This window comes from Vipera berus (assembly GCF_964194415.1).
Source record: "Vipera berus genome assembly, chromosome: 2".
Classification (NCBI taxonomy): Eukaryota; Metazoa; Chordata; class Lepidosauria; order Squamata; family Viperidae; genus Vipera; species Vipera berus.
In genome coordinates, this window is record NC_138203.1 from 290,124,871 (window position 1) to 290,138,683 (window position 13,813).

The window sequence follows — 13,813 nt, forward strand, 5'->3', positions numbered from 1 at the left end:
CGCCGGATGGGAGACCAACAGGAGAGCGACGATGGGGATTTTTAGGGAATCCGTGGAGCAGCGAGTGAGAAACTCTGTGGTTGGTACTATTCTTGACCTTTGCTGGGGGGGGGGAAAGCAGGTCATCTAGCTCCCCCCCCCACTCTAAATGCTGCAACTCTTTGATTCAGATGAACTTTGGGTCCCTGTTTTAACCAGGCCCCCTCGGGTCATCTTTCTCACCCAGGACCCCGTGCTCACTCCTCTCGGAAGCAACCCACCCCCACCCCATTCCTCTTTGTGGGTTGGGGGGGTTGTCTTGTGGCTGAGGGACCACGGAGGCCCTACCCCACCCCCTCGCCAAGCTCTCCTGACCGAGGACTGGGATGGTTCCCTCCCTTTTTTGGGGGGGGGGCGGCCGAAATGTTCCCACACTCGAGAGAAGGGGAAGGATTTTGGCTTCTCGCTTCCTCTTTTTGAGGGGCTGACGGGGGGGCAGCTTTTGGTAGGCTGGGGGGGGGCTTTCGCACGACACACCGGGGAGCCCACCAGCCTTTGGAATGGGGGGTGGGAGAAGGCGCCCACGGGGGGCATCTGGCCTGGCTACCCAGGGCAGAATAAGCCACGTTGAGTGGGAGGGGGGAGGGGGACCCCCCCACATACGGGTGGGGTTCGGAAGAGGCTGAAGCTAGAAACAACAGCCTTCGCCCTGCCCTGCCTGACCCCTGGGGGGGTGTGTGTCGGAGCCCCTCCCTGAGAGCAGAGACCACCTTCCCGGAAGTTCAAGGTTCCCTTTTGTGAAGCACGCAAAACACCCTCCCCCCCGAGCCAAGCGCCCCCAGCCTTGCACCCGTCTCCTCCCGTTCCCAACACCATCAGGCTGTGCAAAACTGGAGGGGGGGGAGGCAATGCTTTTATTTCTCGAGCCCCACCCTGGAGGAGAAGGAGGGGGTGCAGGTAAAGGAGGGGGGGGCGTTGCAAGAGCCCACACCCCCCCCCCGAGCACACACAATCTGGAAGCGTGGAAGGGAGCCTTGTTCCGCTGCAGCGTGCGTGCGGGCTGCCCGAAGGCCTCTACGGCTGGGGGGGGGCGTCCTGGGAGACCCCCCCCCAGGATGAAATCTTCTGCCCTCCGGCGGGGGAGGGGGGTCTGGCTGCTGGGATGGGGGGGGGGAAGAGTCCAAAAGCTACCGATCTGTGGGTGGAGAAGGGGGGGTGAGATTGCAGAAATTGGGGTGGGGACACCCCCTGACCTTGACCAGGTCTTTGTGGGAGGGGGGATGTCTCTGGCTGGTCTCCCGGGGCAGGAGACAAAAGGAAATGGAGGGAGGGGTCAGAGACAAGACCCCTCGCCAGTGTGAGGCGCACACTCCCCCCAGCCCGACCCCTCCTGACCAAGCAGCCTCTCCGTTCCCTGGGGGGGGGTTTCTGGAGCTGCCGAAAGGGAGCGGGGGTGTTGGGGCTCAAGCATGGGGGGGGGAGGCAGGCAGTCTGCTCCTCCCCCACCCCCCCCACCCCCGCTGCTGCCAGACTCACCTTCGCCGGGGTAGCTGTAGCCCTCCAGGGGGACGTATCCTGCAAGGAGAGTGGATTAAACGGGGTGGTCAGGCCTTTGGGGGTCCCCGGCGGGCCCGAGTGAGGGAGGGTCCCCAGGAAGGGACAGCAGCCCTGAGACACGGTCAGCCCACCCCCCCAGCCCACCCCGGATCCGCTCTCCCGCTGCTGCACTACAACGCCCCTCGTCCCCACCCACGCGCCAGGGACCTCCCCCCCCCGTGGGCCCCTTTCTCCGAGCCTTGGGGTGAGTTTACCCCCCACTTTTTTCAGAGGGGCTCTGAGCCCCCCCAGAGCTGTAGCCCCACCCTCTGAGTTGGGGGGGGAGCCACCCTGCCCCGGAGAGCCGGCGAGGGCCCCCCTGGGGCTGCCGCCCGGGACAAAACAAGCCAGCATGTCAGGCCCTGTTTTGGGGGGGGGTCTTGGGAGAGCCCTCCCTCCTGCCCCAACACAACCAGAAGGGGTGCAGTCCCTCCCCAGGAGGCACGGGACCCTTTTCGCACACACCTGTCAGTCCCCCCCCAAGTTGGGGGGTCCCTCGGGGGGCCCGTTATGCCCCCCCACACACACACCCACACTCACCTCGGAGCCTTGACCGCTTCCAGAAAACCAGGCCAGCCGTCAGGAAGACCGTCCCCACAACCAGCATGGCCACGGAGACCCCGATCTTGATCCAGAGCTCCGAGGGGATCCCTGGGGCTGAGCGGGGAGGCAGAAAAAGGGGGGAGGGGGCTGATTGTGTTGCACGCAGCCAGAATGGGGAGGGGGCTTCCCCTTGGGCTCCTTTGCCCAACACAAGGAGCCCCCCCTCTCCCCCTCCCCCCTCGTTTCTGCCGCTGAAGAGGCTTCTGGTTCCCGCCTTCCAGGGGATTTACAGGGGGTCCTCGACTTACGACGAAGTGAGTGAGGCCCCCCCCTGCCCTTTGACCGGGAACACCTTCACGACTTTTAAGATTGCCAGGGACTTCAACTCCCAGAATTCCTCAGCTGTTGGTCTAGTTCACGGGGGGGGGGTGTCTCCCGACTCAGCCCTTTGATGAGGGGTGGACTTCAACTCCCAGAATTCCTCAGCCAGCGTGCCTGGCTGAGGAATCCTGGGAGTAGAAGTCCACTCGTCATAAAAGGGCCGAATCGAAAGACACCCCCCCCCCCGCTGAGCTAGACCAACGGCTAAGGAATTCTGGGAGTTGAAGTCCCTGGCAATCTTAAAGCTGAGCCGGTCCCAGAGAAACCACCCGCTCTCTGCCGCCCTCAGGACCCCAGTGGCGGAGAGTCCCACTGGCTCTGGCAATTTCACCACAATGGACCTTTCTGCACTTTCTAAAGTGTGTGTGTGGGGTGTGTGTGAGTGTGTAGCCTGTTCCACTGGTTAAATTGTTCTCATTCTTAGCGAGTTCCTCCTTCATTCCTGTTGGGAGGCAAGGGGGCCCTCTGCGCACGCACAGAGGTCCCCTCAAGGACCAGCCCTCCTTCATCCAGGCCAATGGACAGGAAGGCATGCCCCTCCCCTCCAAATGAGTGGTTCCCCCCCCCACCCCACTCACTCCATTCTGCGGTGAGGGGCGCAGCCAAGCTGGGGTGCTGCACGGAGCAGGTGTATCTCCCGCCTTTCTGGGGGTCGACCGGCAGCGTCAGCCGCGCCTGGTAGGTCCAGTCCCCGTTGCTGCTGACCAGCGGGGGGTCCAGGCGATCCTCCACGGGCTCCCCGTTCCACAGCCAGGTTACGTTGACGTCCCCCGGGTAGAAGCCCCAGGCCAGGCAGGCCAGCATGATGGGATCCGGAGTATTCTGAGGGGTGACTGGGAAAATGCTGACCTTCGGCGTAGCTGAGGAAGGAAGGAAGTGGGGGGGGAGAAGAGGGGAGGCTGGGTCGCACCCCCTCTCTCGGCACCCTGATCCCCACCTCCCACCCGCCCCCCGTCCAACCTCGGGCAGCCCTTCCCCGAATTCAAAGGCTCCGATCTGAAGTCAAAGCTAACCCGAGGGCGCCTGGGCGAACTCCGGCTTGACGCCCTGCTTGCTAGGTGGGACGGGAGTGTGGCCTTTTGGGCAAACAGCTGCCCCACGCTTCTAGTTGGGGGTCGACCCCCCCCCAAACTCCCCCCCGGCAATTTGGAAGGTTTTTCTAATGGACTTCTCTGCTGTTGTCCACCAGGAAAGAGTCTACATGCCGCAGGTCAGATCAGAGCAGGGGGTCTTCAAACTCGGCCCTTTGATGACTTGTGGACTTCAACTCCCAGAATTCCTCAGCCAGCATGGCTGGCTGAGGAATTCTGGGAGTTGAAGTCCACAAGTCATCAAAGGGCTAAATTTTGAAGACCCCCGATATATATATTCTGATGGGGAGAGGACCCCCCCATAATGGGGCAGCCCAGAGCGAGACGGGAGGGGGCTGCCTGTCTGTATATGTTCTGATGGGGAGGAGCCCCCCCCAATGTATTTTTTTGTGGAGGAGGGGAGGCAGAAGAGGCTCGGGGCAGCCCTATAGGGCGAGGCGGTGGGGTGGGGTCTGGGAGTTGAAGTCCACAAGTCATAAAAGGGCCAAGTTTGAAGACTCCTGGATTAGACGGTCTTTAAGACACCCCCCCCCCCCTTTAGTTTTGTTATAAGGGAGTTAAAGGGTGGAAGGTTTTCTTAAGGTCGTAGTAGACATTTAGCATATGTTTGCATAAGATTGCGGTATGTAATGCCCTGTATTCTGCTTTGGGAATTGGGGGGGAGGGAAGGGGGGAGGGTTGATGGGGAGGGGGAGTTTATTATTAAAAGTTTTGTAAAACTTTTCAATTAAAAAAAAATACTCCCCCCCTTTCTTCCAGCTGGGATTTTAGGAGAAGCCCCCCTCCCCCATCAGTTTGCTTAGTTCAGGGGTCTTCAAACTCGGCCCTTTGATGACTTGTGGACTTCAACTCCCAGAATTCCTCAGCCAGCTTTGCTGGCTGAGGAATTCTGGGAGTTGAAGTCCACAAGTCATCAAAGGGCCGAGTTTGAAGACCCCTGGCTTAGTTGGTCAGCCGCTACACACACACACACACACACACCCGGTCAGGTGCCCCCCCCTCCTCCTCCTCCTCCCCCTCCCCCACTCACTCCGCCTCTGCCCCGTCTGGGCCCAGAGGGAGCGTCCGCGCAGCTGGCACCGCTGGGCGGCTTCCGGGGGCATCTGGGCGGCGGCTTGCGTGAGCCACTGGGCCACGGGCCCCCCCGTGAAGTTCCAGGGCACCGAGGCCCCCAGGCCGCAAGGCAGGAACTCGTTCCGCTCGAAGTCGAAACACGTGAAGGGCATCTTGTTGAAGAAAAGGACCCAGCTCTGCTGAAGGACGGCGCCGTCGGCCGAGAGCAGGCAGTCGCTCTCCAGGTGCAGCACGAAGGCCCCTGCGCGGGGAGGGGAGGGGAACGGGGTGGGGGAGAAAGGGAGATCAGAGGGCGTCTGCCAAGGAGACCCCTCCCCAGTGCCCGGAAGCTGAACGGCCCTGAGATGCTGGCACTCCAGAGGCAGGGAGTTCCGCGGTCCCGCAGCCCGCAGACAGACAGACAGACACGCGTGCGGGGCGGTGGGGGGTGGCGAAGGGCGTCCTTCCGCCGCCTTGCCCAGAAAAGCCAAGCCGCTTCCGGGGAAAGCCCAGCCCGTGAGGCCCTGGCGCCGCGGAGGATGGGCATCGGAGCCCGAGGCGGAACCTGCAAGCGAAACCGGAGCGGCTCCCGCGGGCTCGGCGCTCGGGGTGCGAAAAGGAAAGCGAAAGCGGCGCAGGGAAGCGAGGCTGGTCGGAGCAGCTGGGTGGCCAGGAAAAGCGCTCTTCACGTGCCCAGAGGACCACCACCACCACCCCCCTCAAACCCGCACACCCCCTTGGCCCTCCCGACTGCTTGGTCGAGGGCGCCGCCAACTGCTCGCGGCGCTCTTCACGTGCCCAAAGGACACCACCACCCCCGCCTCAAACCCGCCCCCCCCTTGGGCCGCCCGACTCCTCGGTCGAGGGCGCCCCCACCTGCTCGCCGCGTAAACCGAATTCCCCGGGAACCCTCCCTCCCCCCCCCAGGCCTGTATTGGAACATCTCCGGACGGCTGAAAGTGACAGATAGACTGCCGCCGGGCATGGAAGCTCGACCTGGCCCCGCGGCGAGCCCACCCGCCGCAGCGCTGGGTAACCGGCGGCCCTTGGGTGCGGCTGAGCGGAGAGCCGCCCCCCGCTCGGGGCGGGAAGGGAACTGGAGAGGGGGGCGCGGGGGTCCCAAGGGCGCGTGAGGAGCGCGGGGGTCCCAGGGTGTCACTGCACGTTTTTTTCATTGTTCGTCAGAAAGTTCATTTCTAACTGTACATTTTCCCCTGCTCTCTGCACCTGTTGTGATAACTTATCTGGTAACCATAGTGAATCCCATATGACTAGCTATGTTATGGTTTCAGTCCGTTTATTGCGCATGTCTAGAGAAAGTTCTGAGTTGTTATCTGTATTGTTTTCTTCACTTTGCTGTTACTGACTGTTACGTTAGGATGTAGCCCAGCTAGCTCTGTATAATATATATTTAGTTTTTATATTTTTGTAAGTAAAAGGTATTTAGTAAGATTATGCGTCGTGTTTTTCTTGCCTTCCTGCAAGCATATCATGCATTCTCTGAAGCACGGTCCGTCGCCCTCTACAAAGGTGATTTTTACCTTGACATTTTGGTATCGAGGATGGTTTGATTTATGTTTTTGGAGATGCATGTTTCTGCGGCTGTTATCAGTTAGTTAGTGCTAGTGAGGCAGCGGTGATTAACTGCTGAAACATGTCAGGAAGGAAGCCACGGCTGAAACGGGAGGCCAGGAGCTTGTCTGTTGGGCATCTCCCTTCGACCTTAAGGACTCCGATAGCTTCGGCCACACGCCTTGGAGAAGACGCACCTGCTCCTGTCTACGATGCAAGGTCAGTCACTCCTTTTTCTACTTTTCCAAGCTCCCTGGCAGCTGCTTTTGGAAATGTTCACACTCCAGGGGCTCAAGATGAGTTTCAAAGGCTTGGAGCGAAACCTAAAGTTCAGCCAAAGAAAATTTCTTCTGCTCCTTCAAGCCCCAAGCAAACTATGCGAGATAGGGCTATGCAAGGCTACTGTGAACAAATTGGGGTTTTTGAAAGGCGTTTGCAGCAGGCAAAGAAATATGTGTCAATGGTTCAGCAATATGAGAGGAATTATGAGCATGAACCGGCCATATTGCCACACCCACAAGGAGAAGCCATATTGCCTCCTTCTTCCCCAAAGCCTAAGTCACGCCCATCATTGAGTGTCATGCAAGACGATTGGGAACCGGAGGCTCCTATGTCACATGATTATGGGCTGTCCCAAAGGCCATACAGAGCCACAGTGATGCCTGAAGCAAATGTTATAGCACCATCTACTGGTGAAGCTGCATTAAGACATGAATTGGAGCTCTCACTCTCGCAATTGTCTATGGAGGAGTCTTTGCTCAGAGATACAAGATTTCTGCCGTTATCTGAGGCTCCAGTCCCTGATGGTGCTAGGATTCCTGTTACTATTGCTTCTCCTGTTAATATTGCTTCTATGCAAGCCCCTCTACCTGGCAGAACACAGCCATATTTAACCCACATGCAATTGCCACCGGGTTCTTATATGCGAAGGCCAGTGTCATCTGCAGGTTATGCTACTGCACCAGCCCCAGCGCCAGCGCCTCCTGCTGGCCAGGGTGGAATAGCAGCTCAAAGACAGGCACAGCCAGCACCAAGACTACCGGCAGCTTCAATGCAACTGCCGCATGTCCAGGCACAGATGCCACTGGTGCCCCCTGCAGGTTATGGTCGGATTGCACAACCTGCACAGCCAGTACCTCAATTGTATATTCCTCATCAAACACCTTCCATTGTACCACTGGCTGGTGATTCAAAATTAAAGAAGTCAGGACAGAATTACAGGGCATGGGTCAGTGAGGTTGGACTTTTGTTACGCAGAGAAGGTACTCACATGATGGTGTTTAATCCTCCTGCCCAGCCATGGACTCCTGACATATGGGACTTGGATAATAGAGCATGCACAACATTATTGATGTCAATGGACATTGAATTGCAGCTCACGTTTTCACAAGATGCAACTGCCCAACAAATTTGGACTCAGTTAGAGGCATGTTATCGGCCTACATCAATTGAGTCTACATGTTTGCTTTTGTCTGAGTTCCATGGTTCCAGATTAAAACCTGGTGAACATATTGGAGCACATTTGACTAAAATGAAAGGTATTAGAAAAGAACTGGGTGAAAAAGGCTATCCTATTGATGATTTTCAAATGATCAGCATTATCATCAATTCTTTGAATCATGAGTGGAAAGATGCTATTTCCAAGATCAATCAAGTGCCTATTGCTCAACGCACAGTGGATCATGTATGCAGAATTTTAGCCGAAGAAGAGGCACTTATGCAAGCTGCGCCACATTTAAGGGAACCACCTGCATCAAGAGCTTCAGCGAGGCGTGCCTTCCGTGGAAGGACTTACATTCCAAGAATGCCAAGATGCTACATCTGTAATCGTGTGGGACATGCCACCCGGGATTGTCCCCAACGAGTTCCAGCGCCCGTCACATACCAGCCCAGAGGAACAGATTCCAGAGGAGGCAGAGGTAGAGGCGGACGACAAAGTCGTGGTCGTGGTTCCAGGCGTGATTCACAAGCTCCACTTGTCACATTGGTTGTGACCAACGATCCACAGCCTCAACCAGAGTACGACAGACGACTTCTTTGGACTTTGGACAGTGGAGCAGCATTACATGTTACCTACAGAAAAGAGCTTTACACAGAGATGCACGAGCCTGAACCTGAACTTCGTGAACTTTACTCTTTTTCCAATCATCCTGTTCAGGTCATGGGAAAAGGAACTGTCTACATTGAAGAGCTTGATGCTCTCATTCCAAATGTTTACTATGTTCCGTCTGCCAGTAGTAATTTGCTTAGTCAGAGTCATTTGTCTAGGTTTTCTCATTTTCAGGTCCACCATCTTGAAAAAGCAAGTTATATAGTCAAAGACGGAGATATTGTTGCTGAAACCGTGTTGATTGGTGGTGTTTATTATTTAAAACCAAAGTCTAAGCAGCAAGAGCAGGCAAGTATACACGTTCCAAAAAGCACAGGCCCAGAGAGAGACGTCCCAGAGAGAGATCCTGTTGCTACTCCAAAGGTTCCTAATAATGATAAAAATACAAAAAAGACACAGGTTGCTCACAGCAAGCCTGGGGTTCCTAACAAAAATGCTAATGTTGAGAATTCACTAACAGGTAAACCTTTGCATTCCAGGTGTATCCATAAGTGGCACAGAAGATTGGGTCATGCCAGTTTCCGTGTTCTGAAGAAGATGCCAGAGTTCGCAAGAGGTTTGGATCTAAAGGGGTGTAAGGTGTTTTTGGACTGTGCTGTCTGCAAGAAAGCCAAATCCAAGGCAGCAGCAATTCCAAAACGCGCTACACGCCTGTCAACACGCATTTTTGATTTGGTACACACTGACATAGTTGGTCCTTTTGCACCAACACTTGGTGGTAAAAGATATTTCTTGACAATCGTTGATAATTATTCTAGATATGGATATGTATATCCTATGAAAGAAAAATCTGAGACCTTTCAGATCTTTAAAGACTTTGCTAGTCTTGTCTATACCCAATTCGAGGTCAACATTGCCAGAATCCAGAGTGATCGCGGTGCTGAATTCATGTCTCAGCGTTTCCAGGACTGGATGCGTGAGAATGGGATAGTACATCAGACATCCGCTCCTTATACTCCAGCTGAAAATGGGGTGGCAGAACGCAGAAATGGGGTTTTGCAAACCATGATGCGTTGCCTCCTTGAAGATGCTAACCTCAGTCTTCCATACTGGGGTGAAGCTATCAAATATGCTAACCATATCATCAACCGCACTTGGAGTAGTGTGATAAATCAGACCCCTTATTTCATGTTGTATGGACACAAGCCTGATCTCTCACATCTCCATATTTTTGGTTCCTATGCTATGGTCAATATTCCTTTAGCCCAAAGAAAGAAAGGGGGTCCTGCAGCAAAAAGGATTAGATTTATGGGCATTGATGATAATTCAAAATGGAGCAAATACATTGACTCTCATCATGTTATTGTGGTTTCTCAATCTGCTACTTTTGAGGAAGATGCTGACTGGTCCAGGATTCATTCTAACGATCCTGGAGTTTATTTTCCTAGAGATGATGTTGCTGATGCCACGCAACCTGATGATCAAGATTCACAGGATAATGTTCCTTCCACGAGTTCTTCTCAACCTACTGTTCCGTCTTCGCAAGCCGCCGATGTTGCTGCTGGCGACGATGAAGACGAGGACGACACGGAAGAAGAATGGACGGTTGGCCCGAGACGTTCCAAGAGGTCCACAAAGGGAATCCCTCCAAAACGGTATTCGAGGCAAGTAACAAAAACACCTGTACCTTTGATTTGTAATGTTACACTTCCACCTGAGAAGTTCACACAGATCAAACATCTTCCTGAATCAGAACAAGATAAATGGTTTGAGGCAATGCAGGCTGAAATGGACAGTCTAAAGAAACTTCAAGTGTTTACGCCTGCAAGCCCTCCAGCAAACAAGAAAGTTATTGGTACTCGATGGGTCTACAGGATCAAAAAGAAGCCGAATGGTGAGTCGTTGTACAAGGCCAGACTCGTAGCCCAGGGTTTCGCTCAACGTTATCCTGAGGACTATACAAATACATACTCACCCACAGTGCGGACTGAAAGTGTGAAAATTGCTTTAGCCACTGCAACTATCCTTGGCCTAGAGGTTTTCCAGTTCGACGTTGAAACGGCTTATCTACACGCTGATCTTGATGAAGAAATTTACGTCAAAGGTCCTCCAGGTTTCCGACAGCAAGAAGGGGATACCTGGTTTCTACACAAAAGTCTTTATGGTCTGAAACAGTCTGGTTTAATGTGGTACTTATGTCTTTCTGACAAACTAAATTCAATGGGCTTTATTAAGTCCGAAACAGATGAATGCGTGTTTACTAAAAGATCCGGTAATAGGTATGAGATAACTCTTGTTTATGTCGATGATATTGTTTATATTGGTCCAAATAAGCAGATGAGTGAGGTTTTTGCTAAAGCTTTACAAAAGTTTTTCACATTGAAGTGTTTAGGATGTATTAACACTTATTTAGGTGTTCAAATTGCCAAAACTCAGAAGGGGTTTAGTCTCACACAAGAAGAGAAGATTGAACAACTGTTACATCACTGTAACATGGAGGACGCTAAGCCTGTGAGTATACCCATGCAAACTGACTTTCACATTTTGGCACATGAACCAAGTCCTGAGTTCGAAGATCAAACACTATATCGCTCAGTCATTGGGTCGCTGCTGTATATTAGTAGTTGGACTAGACCCGACATTGCACTTAGTGTTAATCTTTTATCACGACACGTAGGCAAGGCAAAACAGTTTCATTGGACATGTGTTAAAAAGTTATTAAGGTATCTAAAACACACCAAAGACATGAAGTTGTTGTTGGAACCCACACATACTGACTATGCAGAGTTATGTTGTTTTGCAGATTCAGATTGGGCGAGTGATAAGAAGTCACGGAAAAGTACATCAGGTTACATGATGTTCTTAAATGGTTGTCCTGTTTACTGGCATGTGCGTAAACAGAATTTTGTTTCTTGTTCCTCTACAGAAGCTGAGTATGCTTGTGTGTCTGATGCATGCAATTCTTTAACCTGGTTTGATGCTTTAGTCACAGATATCTGGACACATCCGATTCGACCGATCACAGTGATGGAAGATAATGAATCTGTGGTTTATATTTCCGAAACACGTTTTACAGGTTCAAGGTCCAGACACATTGACATCCGATATCAAAACATAAGGCAACTGGTTAAACAAGGTTTTGTGTCATTACAGTATGTGCCTACACGTGATCAAATTGCTGACATGCTGAACAAACCACTTCCTACAGCCCAGCATGAGTATCTGCGTGAGAAGATGTGCCTTACTTGAGTCTTCACTTTGCTGACGAAAGAAGGGGAATGTCACTGCACGTTTTTTTCATTGTTCGTCAGAAAGTTCATTTCTAACTGTACATTTTCCCCTGCTCTCTGCACCTGTTGTGATAACTTATCTGGTAACCATAGTGAATCCCATATGACTAGCTATGTTATGGTTTCAGTCTGTTTAGTGCGCATGTCTAGAGAAAGTTCTGAGTTGTTATCTGTATTGTTTTCTTCACTTTGCTGTTACTGACTGTTACGTTAGGATGTAGCCCAGCTAGCTCTGTATAATATATATTTAGTTTTTATATTTTTGTAAGTAAAAGGTATTTAGTAAGATTATGCGTCGTGTTTTTCTTGCCTTCCTGCAAGCATATCATGCATTCTCTGAAGCACGGTCCGTCGCCCTCTACAAAGGTGATTTTTACCTTGACACAGGGGCGCGGGGGGGGGAGAGGGCGGGGGGGCGGCCTCACCTGCCGGCGGAGCGCTCAGCGCCAGGATCAGCAGCAGCAGCAGCCCCGGAACCGGCATCTCGGCGGGCGGCGGCGGCAGGTCCGGCCGGGCTTTCGGGAAAGGCTGCGCGTAGCGGATCCCGGAGCGGGACTGGCGCTCCCTCCTCCGGCCCGGCCCGGCCCAGCGCCAGCCCAACGCGGGCGCCCAATGGGGAAGGCGGACGCCGTCGCGTCATCAGTCGCTGGGGAAGCCCGAGCCGTCCGAGGGCCGGAGCGGGAGATTGGCCCCAGGGCGCTCGCACAAAAAATAAAATAAAAAATAACACGACAACAACCCCGGAATAAATAACAGAGTTGGAAGGGACCTCGGAGGTCTTCTAGTCGGACCCAGGCGGGAGACCCTCTGCCCATCGCAGACCAATTAGCCGTCCCGTCTTTTCTGAGAAACCTCCCCTGTTAGGGCAGCCGCAGCTTCTGGTAGCAAGCCGTTCCGCGGGTTAATTTTAATTTTCCTCCTTAATTCCCGCTGGCTTCTCCCTTTGGCTCACTTTCCGACCGTTGTTTCTCGTCCTTCCTTCAGCTGCCGTGGAGTAGAGGCTGACCCCCCCCCCGTTCCTTGGGGCAGCCCCTCAGACGCTGGAAGGCTGCCGTCCTGTCCTCCCCCGACACCCCCCCCCCACGTCCTTCCTCTCTCTAGACCAGGGGTCTTCAAACTCGGCCCTTTTATGACTTGTGGACTTCAACTCCCAGAATTCCTCAGCCAGCTTTGCTGGCTGAGGAATTCTGGGAGTTGAAGTCCACAAGTCATAAAAGGGCCAAGTTTGAAGACCCCTGCTTCTAGACTGGCCAGAACCGCTTCCTGCCGACCCCCCACCCCCCTTCTCGTGTCTTTGACTCTCCGGCCTCAGCTCCTCTCCCGGGTCAGACCCGCTGCGGGAGTTTCCCGTGACCCAGCCGGACCCCCCCCCGGCGTCGTTCCCCCCTTCCCGGCCCCAGATGCGTGCCCTTGGGGATGATGGACCTTGCAGTCGCAGGAAGAGAGAAGCTTCCGAGGCTGTCACCTGACCGGGCCGGGCGAAAGAGGAGGATGGGCGGTGAGACGGGGGTGGGGGGTGGGTGGGGGCGAGTTGCAGGCACGACCCCTCCGTTGGCAGCGCCGAGGTCGGCCAGGCGGAGTTTCGGGGTCCAGGAGGGTCCCTCCGAGCCCCTTTCGCGCCCTGAGCCCAGCCTTTGACAAGAAAGGTTCGTTCGTTCACAAAACGCCGCTAAACACGCAGCGCGGGTAGACTCGTCGGGCTGGGAGGGGGCCCCCCAGAGGTCTTCTAGTCTGGAGATTTTTCTCCAAGAGAATCCGCCTGGCCTCCTTCGAAGCGGAGCAGCGCCGGAGCTGAATTCCCACGGCAGGAAGGAGGGCTGGGATAAGCTCGGTGTGTGTGTGTGTGTGTCGCCGACCCATTTCAGGGGGGGGAGAACCGTCGGCCCCTCCCCGGGAGAGGGAAGGCGGGCGGGGCGCTTTTTCCCCCGGAGGAGAAGCGTCTGACACCCGAGCCCCACGGACGCGCCCGACACCAAGCGAAGCCTTCCACGGCTGGGTGGTTTTAATCTCATCCAAAGAGGGGGGGCTTGATTAGAGGCCGGAGCGAGGAAGCCCCCTGCCCTCCTTCCACCCCCCCCCCCATTTGGGACTCTGGAAGGACCGAAAAAGCCTCATTTTTCTCTCCTCCTTCTGCATCTCCCCCCACCCCCCCACCCCAGGCCTTCCTCTTTTGAAGCCCAGAGCCTCCCCCTCCCCCCACAGTCCCGGCCTGTGGGCCCCCTCCCTCCCCTCCCCCCCCCAGGTTTCACTGCCTGTTT

At 54.6% G+C, this 13,813-nt stretch overlaps 2 protein-coding genes and 1 long non-coding RNA gene across 3 annotated transcripts in view; 2 read left to right on the forward strand and 1 right to left on the reverse strand.

Annotated features, from left to right (window-relative positions):
- Nucleotides 1–13,813, forward strand: part of SLC39A7 (solute carrier family 39 member 7) — a 50,601-nt gene that overhangs the window by 28,921 nt on the left and 7,867 nt on the right. The gene's annotated exons all lie outside the window — the stretch shown is intronic.
- LOC308662636 (HLA class II histocompatibility antigen, DM beta chain) lies at nucleotides 883–12,176 on the reverse strand. Its single transcript, XM_081318698.1, has 6 exons — nucleotides 11,981–12,176; nucleotides 4,621–4,905; nucleotides 3,078–3,359; nucleotides 2,116–2,232; nucleotides 1,516–1,554; nucleotides 883–1,174 (listed from the first exon to the last, which is right to left on the reverse strand). The coding sequence occupies exons 1-6, from the start codon at nucleotides 12,036–12,038 to the stop codon at nucleotides 1,167–1,169; spliced, it is 789 nt and encodes a 262-aa protein (XP_081174824.1). The 5' UTR covers nucleotides 12,039–12,176; the 3' UTR covers nucleotides 883–1,166.
- On the forward strand, nucleotides 5,951–11,841 carry LOC308662638. The gene is made up of 2 exons (XR_014025252.1): nucleotides 5,951–6,434; nucleotides 8,500–11,841. It is a non-coding gene; the product is annotated as an uncharacterized lncRNA (long non-coding RNA).